Source organism: Coregonus clupeaformis, chromosome 28, assembly GCF_020615455.1.
Source record: "Coregonus clupeaformis isolate EN_2021a chromosome 28, ASM2061545v1, whole genome shotgun sequence".
Lineage (NCBI taxonomy): Eukaryota > Metazoa > Chordata > Actinopteri > Salmoniformes > Salmonidae > Coregonus > Coregonus clupeaformis.
The window spans coordinates 32,902,953-32,918,430 of record NC_059219.1 but is presented as its reverse complement, the minus strand read 5'-3'; the positions used below and the strand labels follow the sequence as shown (position 1 = coordinate 32,918,430).

General features: G+C 43.8%; 1 protein-coding gene across 1 annotated transcript in view; it reads right to left on the bottom strand.

Moving 5' to 3' along the window:
* Nucleotides 1–15,478, bottom strand: part of LOC121543922 (UHRF1-binding protein 1-like) — a 42,185-nt gene that overhangs the window by 19,092 nt on the left and 7,615 nt on the right. The window contains 6 exon segments of the mRNA XM_045208910.1: nt 310–477; nt 1,244–1,384; nt 1,493–1,682; nt 1,857–1,948; nt 4,297–4,335; nt 6,814–6,976. Of these exon segments, the coding sequence (XP_045064845.1) occupies nt 310–477; nt 1,244–1,384; nt 1,493–1,682; nt 1,857–1,948; nt 4,297–4,335; nt 6,814–6,976 (793 nt within the window).

Sequence of the window (15,478 nt, the reverse complement as noted above, 5' to 3'; positions counted from 1 at the left end):
GAGAGGGGAAAAGAGAGAGAGAGGGGAAAAAGAGAGAGAGAGAGAGAGAGAGAGGGGAAAGAGAGAGAGAGGGGAAGAGAGAGAGAGAGAGAGGGGAAAAGAGAGAGAGGGGGGAAAAGAGAGAGAGAGGGGAAAGACCACTGTAGGTCTGTCTGACAGAGAGAGGGGTGACTGAGCACATAGCTAGCTGCTTCAGTTGTTAAGCAAGTGTGTGTACGCGTCTTTCTACCTGTGTGTGTTTCCTAGCCTGTGTGCACTTGCGCACCCGTGTATGTACCTGCCTATGTGAGCGTGTGTGTGTGTGTGTACCTGGTCCTCGGTGACCATGCTCTTCCTCTGCTGGGCAGACTTGTCCATGGCCTCGCTGAGTGACTTAGCGTACTGGACCATGGCTTTGAGCTGGGAGTCAGTCAGTACCCACAGCAGGTCATCTAGGATCAGGATCAGCTTAGAGGCCACCACGTTACAGTCCTTGGACTGGTGATACACATATTCTACATAGATTATTACATACAATAGACACACACATTAATACACACTATATAGACGTTACACACACATTAATACATGCTTTATACATAGAGGATACAGACACACACATTACTTCAAGTGTTGAACCAAGTAGTGTTATTCAAAAGGTGCATTCATCAATGGGAGATCTTCTAAAAGTCAACAGACTGGAGAAAACACACGTTCCATATCCATGAGTAACTGTCTGACTGACTGAATAAACTACATACTCAGCACACATTCATCTGTGGTAGCTCGAAATCATATCTTTGTCTGTTCAAAACACACACAGCGGCTGCAGGGCTTGCTGGTGTGTGAGATACAGATCTTTGTTTACTGAAGCTGATTCTGCAGGCTGTTGGCCCATGCTGTTCTCTATTCTATTAGACCAAGCACTGTTCTCAGAGAGTGTGTGTGTGTGTGTGTGTGTGTGTGTGACTGTGCCGTGTGTGTGTGTGTCGTACCGGTCTCGAGGGCGACTGACCTTGGACTGGTTGGTGAGGAGGCGGATGTGTAGTGTGTCCAACCAGTCTCTTCAGAGTGGCACTGATTTTGGGACGGTGTGTATCAGTGTGCTGTGTGTGCGCTTCCGTGAGTGTGCGTGTCTGCATGTGTGTGTGCGTGTCCTACCGGCCTCTTCAGGGTGACATCTAATCTTGGACTGGTTGGTGATGAGGAGGGTGTGTGTGTGCATCTGTTTGCACCTAATTGTCTGCATGTGTGTGTATTGTACCCGTCTCTTCAGGGTGACTCTGATCCTGGACTGGTTGGTGATGAGGCGGATGGGAGCACTCAGCATCTCGTTTTGGGCACTCTGGATGGCATCCGCCTCTATGCGGATCATCTGCCAGCTGATCTCCTTAAACGTCAGGATCTGAGGAGGGGCGCACAGGTAGCCATGGTTACACACACACACACATACATTGGGTTACCATGGTTACACACACTCACATGCCATGTTGTGTGTATGCAGTGCACCCACCTCTCCTCTGTGAGGGTCCTGTATGCGTGTGAAGCGGAGGTCTGATAGGCTCCAGCTGGTGTTGACAGAGTAGACCTGCAGCTGGCTCAACTCAAAGGAGGCGTTGAACGCCTTGGCACTGATCTTCACCACGATGGAGTTGATGGACAGAGAGATGCCCTCCACCACCTTCTCAGCAAAGCCATACTCACTGGGGGAGAGGGGGGAAGAGGGGGAGGTAGGCAATTGAAGGTTGGATTTGGATCAACTGAATGCAGGTGTTTGTTAGTAAAGTATTTTTCAGCCCCATCGCACGAGGACAGGCAGACAGACACCACACACACAACTGGGGGGGGGGAGAGAAAAGCAGAGCGCCAGCTCCCACCTTTGCCCTGAGGCCGTTGCTATGGGAGACGGGCCGTTGGGAGGGCGGGGCTCGTCACAGGTGCTCATCTCCATTACCACCTTGTCCAGGGTCTGGGAGACAGATGCAGATGATTACCACACACACACTCCTCTGTTTGCCCGGGGCAAGTAAAAAAAATAGTCAGACATGAAGAACAGATTTAAGTTGGAATGGACAAGTAAAGAAAAGATAGTGCAAAAAAAATAATCACAATATCAAACAATTAGGATACATCCTCCAGATGCAATGTGTTGCACACTGGCCTCCCAATCTCTGCAGAGCGCATCAGAGTATAATTATTGTAGGCCTTTATTGACAGGCACGTGCCGTCTTTGCGTTTTTGAGATCAAAGCAAACCTACCCGCATGTGCACATTTGTTGATATTCATTGCTAGTTAGTGAGTTATTTGCCCAGTTATAGCTCATTTTTGGTCAGCAATGAAAATCCAGGAAAAGTCATGTGTGTGAGCATCACCTGCGTGTGCCAGTGGGCCGTTGCCAGAGGATAGAAAGAGAGAGATTTGTGCAGCAGGTAAAATAATGATATATAACAGACTAACTAGATAGCCATTTTAAAAAACATTGTGTAGTTTTGTCTTGTTCTCAATAGTTAACTATACTGAACAAAAATATAAATGCAACATGCAACAATTTCAACGATTTTACTGAGTTACAGTTCATATAAGGAAATGAGCCAATTGAAATTAATTAATTAGGCCCTAATCTATGGATTTCACATGACTGGGCAGGGCTACAGCCATGGGTGGGGCTGGGAGGGCATAGGCCCACCCACTGGGGAGCCAGGCCCAGCCAATCAGAATGAGTTTTATTACAGACATAAATACTCCGGTTGTGAGGCCGGTTGGACATACTGCAGAATTCTCTAAAACGACGTTGGAGGCAGCTTATGGTAGATATATGAACATTGAATTCTCTGGCAACAGCTCTGGTGGACATTCCTGCAGTCAACATGCCAATTGCACACTCCCTCAAAACTTGAGACATCTGTGGCATTGTGTTGTGTGACAAAACTGCACATTTTAAAGTGGCCTTTTATTGTCCCTAGCACAAGGTGCACCTGTGTAATGATCATGCTGTTTAATCAGCTTCTTGATATGCAAAGGAGAAATGCTCACTAACAGGGAATTTTTGTTTTTGCTCATGAAACCAACACTTTACATGTTGCGTTTATATTTTAGTTCAGTGTAGATGGCCAATTCAAAACATTATGTAGTATATGTCTGTCTATCTCGCTAGTTAACTATTAGCATGTATTAATGTCATTATCATGTCCGATGTCCTAAAATAACTTTCCACCAGCACTTGTGTATAACCGTGTAGCTCAGTTGGTAGAGCTTGGCACTTGCAACGCCAGAGTTGTGGGTTCGATTCCCACAGGGAGTCAGTATGAAAATGTATGCACTCTAACTGTAAACCGCTCTGGATAAGAGCGTCTGCTAAATGACAAAACATTTTAATGTAACCGGAAATGGCCGACACACAGTTGATACAGGTGCACAGTTGATGAAACCAATGCTGCATACTCGGGTTGTAAGACCGTCTCAAGCGCACAAAATTGGCTAGGAATCTCCTCTATTCAATACTGCCCATGTAATTTAAGTTTTAAAAATATATTCTTAGAATAGCCTAATAGACAAGTAACTCCTATGCAGTCTAAATCTCCCCTCAATACTGAATATTTTAACCTTACAAATAGATAAACATCTTAATTAACTACCTTGCCGCCCACCTTAGCCATTTGATCCCTGGTTCATTGAATGAGGGAATTATTTTATAAAGACATTAAAAGTATTTGGTTGTAATTATAATGTTGCAGGGTGGCCAACCCTCCTCCAGCAAATTCCAGGAGAGCTACTGGGGGGTGCAGGCTTTTGGTCCAGCTCTGCTCGAACACACCACATTGTAAAAAAGAATCAGCTGCTCAACAGGACCTTGATAAGCTGACTCTGGTGTTAGAGCAGGGTTGGATCAAAAGCCTGCACATCCAGTAGCTCTCCAGATGGAGGGTTGACGGACCACATGCGTTTTATACAGTAGGCTATCAGTGCAGTATTTTACTTTGTGGGGGGTTAAGTGCCTTGCTCAAGGCCACATCGGCAGGAGATAGTGTATAGTACATGGGATCAGAGAGAAGCAGCCTTCCATTGCCAATACCTATGATAATAATGAAGGTTATTTTGTGAAGTGGTTCCTTGCATCATACACAACCATTTTCAGTCACCTTTTTGGCCCATGTCTGACTTGAGCTTTCGGACAAATAAAAAAAATCTGTCCTGCTTGTCCAAAGGACAAGTCGCTAAAACAGTTAATGTCAATGTTAATGCACACATGCCACACACAAGTTCACACACACAAAGTGTAACATGTCAGCAATAGGGGGAAGGAGGGCAGGACTTACCAGGGAGATGGGGTGGGTCTTCAGCTTGGTCCATGGGATCTGTCAATCAAGAAAAAACTGGAATCAGAATCAGCCAGTCCAGCTCAGATAAATCACAGTAATATTGGTTCAATATCATGCCACACACACACTATTCTGCCCAAAACCATCAGCAGCGCCAAAATATGAGAATATTTTCTTGTACTTTATTTAACCTATATGCTAAATACCGTTACATATAATTTTTCTGAAATAGCCTACCTACAATGTGTCTAGTCCTGAAATGAATTGAATCACTGAATGTAAATCAGGTGAAATGAATGGAATTGAATTAACGGGCCGCTCCAAGAGTGCCAGGCAGAGCGAATGAATCAAGGAGACAAAGTCTAGACAAGCAGTCAGCGTGCCAGCACATTCCACTCCTCCCCAAACTACACTAAACCCTCTTAAATCATGCCGGTGTCGATTCAAATAGCATTTACTCCAAAGAGATCAGCTGCATTTTCATCTTCCCCCACAATGAATGACTCCTCGTTAAAAGACTATAAACATTTGGATATGTGGCGCTAATTGAATTACCCCACTAAAACTTTATTTGACTTCAGTCATTGAACTGAAATGATTTAGCAGAGAGGGTAAGCCTGTGCCTGTATGTGAGGAGGTTAGAGCAGAGATTTAGACAAGGAAAGGAACAGTTTTTGGGTGCCTGAGATGTGGGTTTGTGTGTGTCCGCTCCAGTGTGTATTGTAACAACAGAAGATGGTATGTGCGACTGTATGTGTGTGTGTGTGTCGGTGTGTGTTGGCATTGGAAGCAATCTAAATCAGACCTAGAGAGTGATCTCTTCTATAGCCTAAGTGTTAGAGGAGTTAAACTGCAGCTGGGGGACTCTCACACCCTCTATTTCTCTCTCTAGCTTACTGGGAGCTATTAGCTATTAGCTGCAGGTTCCGCTTGACCAAGCCCACTACTGTTCCTCTTGGCTAGATGACCAAGCCCACTACTGTTCCTCTTGGCTAGATGACCAAGCCCACTACTGTTCCTCTTGGCTAGATGACCAAGCCCACTACTGTTCCTCTTGGCTAGATGACCAAGCCCACTACTGTTCCTCTTGGCTAGATGACCAAGCCCACTACTGTTCCTCTTGGCTAGATGACCAAGCCCACTACTGTTCCTTTTGGCTAGATGACCAAGCCCACTACTGTTCCTCTTGGCTAGATGACCAAGCCCACTACTGTTCCTCTTGGCTAGATGACCAAGCCCACTGTTCCTCTTGGCTAGATGACCAAGCCCACGGTTTCACTGTTCTTATTGGCTAGATGATCAAGCCCACGGTTTCACTGTTCTTATTGGCTAGATGATCAAGCCCACTGGTTCACTGTTACTATTGGCTAGATGACCAGAGCTCTGTGATGCACTGGCTAAACTCCAAGGACTGTAACGTGGTGGCCTCTAAGCTGATCCTGATCCTAGATGACTTGCTGTGGGTACTGACTGACTCCCAGCTCAAAGCCATGGTCCAGTACGCTAAGTCACTCAACGAGGCCATGGACAAGTCTGCCCAGCAGAGGAAGAGCATGGTCACTGAGGACCAGGTACACACACACACACACACACCTCAATGATTGGGCTATTACGACTGCAGCATTGCACCAAGGACATTGCACAGCAAGTGTGACACAGCAATAAAGCTAAGTTAGTGACACTCAATGGGCCTCGTCTAGGAAAACAGCCAGCCAGCGAGACAGACAGATAGAACTGAAGACAATACGTTATCCTTTCACAGTTTCAACGCTGGGTGGCTCCCCACTCTACCTGTTAGAATTTATTGCATGAGACAGCAGCGATGACAAGATGAAGTCATGAGACAGCAGAGATGACAAGATGAAGTCATGAGACAGCAGAGATGATATAAGATGAAGTCATGAGACAGCAGAGATGATAAGATGAAGTCATGAGACAGCAGAGATGATAAGATGAAGTCATGAGACAGCAGAGATGATAAGATGAAGTCATGAGACAGCAGAGATAAGATGAAGTCATGAGACAGTAGAGATGACAAGATTAATTTGTAAATAGAGAAAGGGGGAGGGTGGAAAGAGAATGGAGTAGACAGAGATAAATGCATGATAGAGAAAGAGAGTCAACCATTAGGGCAAAGAAAAGCTGGGGGTTTCAGGAAGGAGAAGGCTGGTAGTAGAGACCTGAGTAACAGAGTTAGTGAAGGAGTATAATAAGAACTATCTCCAGGGAGTATCAGAGGATGTGTGCATACAGACACACACACAGTTCATTTCAGTGCACTTCTATATCAACCGCTATCATTACGATGGAGACAAGGGAGAATGAAAGAGTGGGAGTCAGTGAGAGTGTGCGTGTGAGAGAGAGAGAGAGGGGGGCAGGGGGAGAGAGAGATACGAGGTAGCAGACAGTAAAGTGGAAATATGGACTAATTTGGCGGGGTTCATCTGAGGAGAGGGACAAAGGGAGAACGCTCCGCCCAGAGTTCAGGTGTGTGCGCGTCTCCCTCTCTCTTACCCGGATGGCGGCCTTGTTGCAGCCCACTTTGTTGATGGCCAGCCAGGTGGGCAGGTCCAACATGCTCTGCAGTACCTCCTCATCCAGCTCCAGGTTGGTGAGCTGGCCCTCGCCCTTCAACGTGCTCAGGTTGATCTTGTCTGGGGACAGGTTCTTAGCAAACCTGCAGGGGGAGGAGTAAGGAGAGGAGAACATTAGTATTTTTGTTATGCATTCAACATCAAGGAAAGAAGCCCTTATCGTACATCATCATAATCACAAATACAAGACACCCTTGCTTTTGGGAGGGAGAGACCAAGCGAAAGAGGAGAGAGAATTGCATTTATTGGCACAATTCATTACAGAGTACAATCCCCCTCTCTCTCTTTCCACCAGGGAGAAGTAGAGAGAAAAATAAAGGCAGAGAGGCCGGACAAGAAAGATAACGGCCGACAAGAAAGATAGAAGAGAGAGGGATAGTCTAGAAGAGACACAGGAGCCGACCAATCGACCAATCAGCCAAGTGCTAAGAAAACTTTGGGATAATTTATTTTTGTTGATCAAATACAAAGTTATTTTACAGAAAACAAATTAACAAAAGACTTAGCATGCTTATAGGGAAGGGCATTCAACATGCTTGGCACTGACACAAATGACTGATGATTGGCTGAAATAAATTGATAGTAAGAAGATTGTGGGAGCTGTTTTGTTAGACTTCAGTGCAGCTTTTGATATCATTGATCATAACCTATTGCTGAAAAAATAGGTGTTATGGATTTGCATCCTCTGCCTTATTATGGATTGAGAGTTACCCATCTAATAGAACACAGAGGGTTTTCGTTAATGGAAGCCTCTCTCATGCAAATTAAGTTGTGTGGTGTACCGCAGGGCAGCCTGCTAGGGCCATTATTGTTTTCTGTTTTTACAAATGACCTTACACTGACCTTGAATAAAGCCTGTGTGTCTATGTATGCTGATGACTCAACAGTATACACTTCTGCTGCAACAGTAAAATAAATAATTGAAACACTTAACAGAGCTCCAGTCAGTTTTAGAATGGGCAACTAGCAATAGGATGGTGCTAAATATAAAAAAAGCTAAAAGCAGAATTATTGGGACAAATTACTCTCAACGCTAAACCTCGTTTAGATCTATTATTGAATAATGTGGCTATTGAGCAAGTTGAAGAGACTAAACTGCTGGGTGCTCTGTCTTCTTGACATACCCTCACGACGCCAGGACAGCGGAGTAACTCACCACCTTCCGGAGACATTTGAAACCCCACCTCTTTAAGGAATACCTGGGATAGGATAAAGTAATCCTTCTATCCCCCCCTTACCCCAATCCAACCCCCCCAAATTTAAAAAAATAAAATAATAATAATAATAGTAAAGTGGTTATCCCACTGGCTATAAGGTGAATGCACCTATTTGTAAGTCGCTCTGGATAAGAGCGTCTGCTAAATGACGTAAATGTAATATCAGTCGACCAGACAGGTCCTACAGGCCCTAGTTTTGTCGCACTTGGACTACTGCCCAGCTGTGTGGTCATGTGCGGCAAAGAAGGAAATAGGTAAATTGGAGTTGGTACAGAACAAAGCAGCACATATCGCACTTAGATATACACAGAGGGAAAGTGTCAGTAACATGCATGTCAATCTCTTAAATTGAGGAGAGATTGACTGCATCACTATTGGTCTATGTGCGATGCATTGATGTGTTGAAGGTACCGAACTGTCTGTTAAAGCAGTTGGCACACAGTTTGGACACTCATCTGTACAACACAACACATGCAACCAGAGGTCTCTTCACAGTCCCCAGGTCCAGAATAAAGGCTGGGAAACGCACAGTATTAAATAGAGCTATGACTACATGGAACTCTCTGCAACCCCAGGTAACTCAAGCTTGCAATAAAACCAGTTTCAGAAAACATAAAATAACACCTTACTGCACAAAGGGGCCTGTGAAGAGACAGCCATTTTATAGATATTGTATTGTAATTTGCACTGTACTGTGTATTAGACCTAGATATTGTGTATGTACTGATATGTAGGCTATGTGCGACATTTTAAAATGTACATATTTCAGTCCTTGACTAATAATGTTCTCTACTATGTATTATGTCAGGCTTCATGTGGACCTGGGGAAGAGTAGCTGATGCTTTTGCAGCGGCTAATGGGGATCCTAATAAATACCTAGAGGAGAGGCCAGACAGGAAAAGAGAGGGAGAGATGAGGTAGGCCTATAGGTCTGTTATGGAAGATTATAGGGTTCTGCTGAAAGTCAAATTACAGTCTTGGACAAGAGCGAGACAGTGACATGTCTGCTGCTTCTTAAAACCGTACTCAAGGGTGTGTGGGAGTGTGTGTGTGGGAGTGTGAACTTGAGGATCACACTGTCTCAAATGTAAGGGTTTCCCAACTCATATCTTTCATCAGAGGTAGCACAGCCAATGAGTGTGTGTGTCCTTGGCACGTGGTGGGTTCCATCGCTAGGCCCTGCTCAAAGCTCCAACACACACTGTGCCCATGACCTTGTCCCTAGACTCCCTACCAGAGTGTGGTTAGTAGTTAGTCAAACACCCACATACCAGGCAAAAGGTCATTGTCCTAACTACTATTTACAGATAAAGAGTTCCCAGTAACTCACTGCCGGATTTTATCAATCCACACAACAACCTGTTTCTGTTTGTACACCACAAGTGTGAGTGTCTGCCCATATATAGCCTGTTTGACTAAGTTAACTCATTTTATTGATCTACCCTACCGGTCAAAAGTTTTAGAACACCTCCTCATTCAAGGATTTTTCTTTATTTTTACTATTTTCTACATTGTAGAATAATAGTGAAGACATCAAAACTATGAAATAACACATATGGAATCATATAGTAACCAAAATAGTGTTATACAAATCAAAATATATTTTATATTTGAAATTCTTCAAATAACCACCCTTTGCCTTGATGACAGCGTTGCACACTCTTGGCATTCTCTCAACCAGCTTCACCTGGAATGCTTTTCCAACAGTCTTGAAGGAGTTCCCACATTTGCTGAGCACTTGTTGGCTGCTTTTCCTTCACTCTGCGGTCCAACTCATCCCAAACCATCTCAATTTGGTTGAGGTCGGGGGATTGTGGAGGCCAGGTCATCTGATGTAGCACTCCATCACTCTCCTTCTTTGTAAAATAGCCCTTACACAGCCTGGAGGTGTGTTGGGTCATTGTCCTGTTGAAAAACAAATGATAGTGGGACTAAGCCCAAACCAGATGGGATGGCATATCGCTGCAGAATGCTGTGGTAGCCATGCTGGTTAAGTGTGCCTTGAATAAAATAAAAAATCACAGACAGTGTCACCAGCAAAGCACCCCCACACCATCACACCTCCTCCTCCATGCTTTATGGTGGGAAATACACATGCGGAGATCATCCATTCACCCACACCGCGTCTCACAAAGACACAGCGGTTGGAACCAACAATCTCAAATTTGGACTGGTTAAATGTCCATTGCTCGTGTTTCTTGGCCCAAGCAAGTCTCTTCTTCTTATTGGTGTCCTTTAGTAGTGGTTTCTTTGCAGCAATTCGACCATGGAGGCCTGATTTCATGCAGTCTCCTCTGAACAGTTGATGTTGAGATGTGTCTGTTACTTGAACTCTGTGAAGCATTTATTTGGCCTGAATTTTCTGAGGCTGGTAACTAATGAACTTATCCTCTGCAGCATAGGTACAGTGAGGGAAAAAAGTATTTGATCCCCTGCTGATTTTGTATGTTTGCCCACTGACAAAGACATGATCAGTCTATAATTTTAATGGTAGGTTTATTTGAACAGTGAGAGACAGAATGTTATAAATTGATTTGCATTTTAAATTAGGGAAATAAGTATTTGACCCCTCTGCAAAACATGACTTAGTACTTGGTGGCAAAACCCTTGTTGGCAATCACAGAGGTCAGACGTTTCTTGTAGTTGGCCACCAGGTTTACACACATCTCAGGAGGGATTTTGTCCCACTCCTCTTTGCAGATCTTCTCCAAGTCATTAAGGTTTCGAGGCTGATGTTTGGCAACTCAAACCTTCAGCTCCCTCCACAGATTTTCTATGGGATTAAGGTCTGGAGACTGGCTAGGCCACTCCAGGACCTTAATATGCTTCTTCTTGAGCCACTCCTTTGTTGCCTTGGCCGTGTGTTTTGGGTCATTGTCATGCTGGAATACCCATCCACGACCCATTTTCAATGCCCTGGCTGAGGGAAGGAGGTTCTCACAAAAGATTTGACGGTACATGTCCCAGTGAAGTTGTCCTGTCCCCTTAGCAGAAAAACACCCCCAAAGCATAATGTTTCCACCTCCATGTTTGACGGTGGGGATGGTGTTCTTGGGGTCATACGCAGCATTCCTCCTCCTCCAAACATGGCGAGTTGAGTTGTTGCCAAAGAGCTCGATTGGTCTCATCTGACCACAACACTTTCACCCATTTCTCCTCTGAATCATTCAGATGTTCATTGGCAAACTTCAGACAGTGCTATGAAAAATGTATTTGCCCCCTTTCTAATTTTCTCTACTTTTGCATATTTGTGATACTGAATGTTATCAGATATTCAACCAAAACCTAATATTAGATAAAGGGAACATAAGTGAACAAATAACACAACAATTACATATTTATTTCATAAACAAAGTTATGCAACACCCAATTCCCCTGTGTGAAAAAGTAATTGCCCCCTTACACTCAATAACTGGTTGTGCCAGCTTTAGCTGCAATGACTCCAACCAAATGCTTCCTGTAGTTGTTGATCAGTCTCTCACGTCGCTGCGGAGGAATTTTGGCCCACTCTTCCATGCAGAACTGCTTTAACTCAGTGACGTGTGGGGTTTCAAGCATTAACTGCTCGTTTCAAGTCCTGCCACAACATCTCAATTGGGATTAGGTCTGGACTTTGACTAGGCCATTCCAAAACGTCCAATTTTTTGCTTTTTAGCAATTTCCATGTAGACTTGATTGTGTGTTTTGGATCATTGTCTTGCTGCATGACCCAGCTGCCCTTCAGCTTCAGCTCACAGACGGATGGTCTGACATTCTCCTGTAATTAATTAATTAATTAATTAGAATTCACTGATACAGAGCAGAATTCATGGTTCCTTCTAATAAGGCAAGTCGTCCAGGTCCTGAGGCAGCAAAGCATCCCCAAACCATCACACCACCACCACGCTTAAAATAAAAATAAAATGCCATTTAGCAGACGCTTTTATCCAAAGCGACTTACAGTCATGTACGCATACATTTTTACGTATGGGTGGTCCCGGGGATCGAACCCACTACCCTGGCGTTACAAGCGCCATGCTCTACCAATTGAGCTACAGAGGATGCTTGACCTTTGGTATGATGTTCTTACTGTGGAAAGCAGAGTTTGGTTTTCGCCAGGCATTACTGGAACCTTGTATTCCAGAAAGGTATACTTTTGAATCATCTGTCCATAAAACGTTCTTCCAAGAGTCTTGATGATCATCCAGGTGCTTTTTGGCAAACTTGAGTCAACCTTTTGGACGAGATGGGTCCCATTATGCCTGGCGAAAACCAAACTCTGTATTCCACAGTAAGAACATCATACCAAAGGTCAAGCATGGTGGTGGTGGTGTGATGGTTTGGGGATGCTTTGCTGCCTCAGGACCTGGACGACTTGCCTTAATAGAAGGAACCATGAATTCTGCTCTGCATCAGAGAATTCTACAGGAGAATGTCAGACCATCCGTCTGTGAGCTGAAGCTGAAGCGCAGCTGGGTCATGCAGCAAGACAATGATCCAAAACACACAATCAAGTCTACATGGAAATTGCTAAAAAGCAACAAATTGGAAGTTTTGGAATGGCCTAGTCAAAGTCCAGACCTAATCCCAATTGAGATGTTGTGGCAGGACTTGAAACGAGCAGTTCATGCTTGAAAACCCACACGTCACTGAGTTAAAGCAGTTCTGCATGGAAGAGTGGGCCAAAATTCCTCCACAGCGACGTGAGAGACTGATCAACAACTACAGGAAGCGTTTGGTTGGAGTCATTGCAGCTAAAGCTGGCACAACCAGTTATTGAGTAAGAGGGCAATTACTTTTTCCACACAGGGGAATTGGGTGTTGCATAACTTTGTTTATGAAATAAATATGTAATTGTTGTGTTATTTGTTCACTTATGTTCCCTTTATCTAATATTAGGTTTTGGTTGAAGATCTGATAACATTCAGTATCACAAATATGCAAAAGTAGAGAAAATTAGAAAAGGGGCAAATACTTTTTCATAGCACTGCATGTGCTTTCTTGAGCAGTGGGACCTTGCGGCCGCTGCAGGATTTCAGTCCTTCACGGCGTAGTGTGTTACCAATTGTTTTCTTGGTGACTATGGTCCCAGCTGCCTTGAGATCATTGACAAGATCCTCCCGTGTAGTTCTGGGCTGATTCCTCACCATTCTCATGATCATTGCAACTCCACGAGGTGAGATCTTGCATGGAGCCCCACGCCGAGGGAGATTGACAGTTATTTTGTGTTTCTTCCATTTGCGAATAATCACACCAACTGTTGTCACCTTCTCACCAAGCTGCTTGGCGATGGTCTTGTAGCCCATTCCAGCCTTGTGTAGTAGGTCTACAATATTGTCCCTGACATCCTTGGAGAGCTCTTTGGTCTTGGCCATGGTGGAGAGTTTGGAATCTGATTGATTGATTGCTTCTGTGGACAGGTGTATTTTATACAGGTAACAAGCTGAGATTAGGAGCACTCCTAATCTCAGCTCGTTACCTGTATAAAAAGACACCTGGGAGCCAGAAATCTTTCTGATTGAGAGGGGGTCAAATACTTACTTCCCTCATTAAAATGAAAAATCAACTTAAACACATTTTTTACATGCATTTTTCTGGATTTTTTTGTTGTTATTCTGTCTCTCACTGTTCAAATAAACCTACCATTAAAATGATAGACTGATCATTTCTGTCAGTGGGCAAACGTACAAAATCAGCAGGGGATCAAATACTTTTTTCCTGTGGCGGTCCTCATGAGAGCCAGTTTCATCATAGCGCTTGATGGCTTTTACGACTGCACTTGAAGAAACTTTCAAAGCTCTTGAAATTTTCCAGATTGACTGACCTTCATGTCTTAAAGTAATGATGGACTGTCGTTTCTCTTTGCTTATTTGAGCTGTTCTTGCCATAATATGGACTTGGTCTTTTACCAAATAGGGCTAATCTTCTGTATACCCCCCTACCTTGTCACAACACAACTGATTGGCTCAAATGCATTAAGAAGGAAAGATATTCCACAAATTAACTTTTAAGAAGGCACACCTGTTAATTGAAATGCATTCCAGGTGACTACATCATGAAGCTAGTTGAGAGAATGCCAAGAGTGTGCAAAGCTGTCATCAAGGCTACTAAATAAAATATATTTTCATTTGTTTAACACTTTTTTAGTTACTACATGATTCCATGTGTTATTTCATAGGTTTTGATGTATTCACTATTATTCTACAATGTACAAAATAGTAAAAATAAAGAAAAACCCTTGAAATGAGTAGGTGTTCTAAAACTTTTTACCGGTAGTGTACATTACACCACAACCTAAGCACGACAACACAGTCGACACACACACACAAACAAATGTTAATGATGCAGAGACGGCCATGGTTTGACTGCTGTAATCTTTCTTGTTAGGTACCTGGTTGGCAGGCAGCTAATCTGACACAGATAGATAGAAGCACCATGCTGTTAAATAGGGCCAGATCAAAGCGCCCAACTGTGCTGCAACATTCAGCTAACATTTAGGCCTCAGTAACAACATTCAGCCAACATTTAAATAACATCCTTTAACCAATGTTTTAATAACCGCTAGACAGATTCACAACTCTGATACAATCGATGGCCTGGTAACTTACATAGCATGATTCATTTGTCCCAATCACAACCCATAGGCTATACCATATTGAAGACCGAATAAGATTAAGTAACCCCTACACGCTGATCTGAGGTCAGTTTTCACTCCTTATCCAACTGTTGAGGTTAGGATTGGGGAGGGTAAGCTGATCCTAGATCTGTGCTTCGGGGCAGCAACTCCCTTTCCAGTAAATTATTCAGAGGCAGCAGAAGCTCATCCAGTCAAGATCCTCTCAGCACAGTGTGAGGAGCACAGGGGCAGTGTGAACAGGCCACACACACTGCTCTGGTACAGTGAACTCATACTTTGGCCTGTTGTGTTGCTGACTGTGGACATAAGGAAGTAGCAAGATCTGATCAGCTACTCTGGCCTATCACACGCACACACAGAATGACTGGAAACAGCTCATTAAACTTCCCCTGTAGCTACCTCCTTCCTCCTCAGTACTGATCAAGCTTTTGTTAAGGTAGTTCCCTTATATGGGCTAACCTTTCTATGAACTCTTTTTGATATTTTCAAATTTCGACGCTTTTTAAAATGTAGGCTACTTTTCTGCCGACTGGGTTCTTAGATGTTCCATGTCTAACTTTGTGTGCTGATCTTTGTTTACTGTTTTGTTCAGTCTCAAAATGGGACACATGTTTTACCCTAAAACATTGTTAGAATCTGCCCTAGAGCAGAGGTATTAAATAAATGATAATTTACAACAGAAGTCGAAGGAGACGAATTGGATTGAGGTGGATGATTAGGTGGCCGAGGTAGTAGGAGAGGCCAAGGTTAAC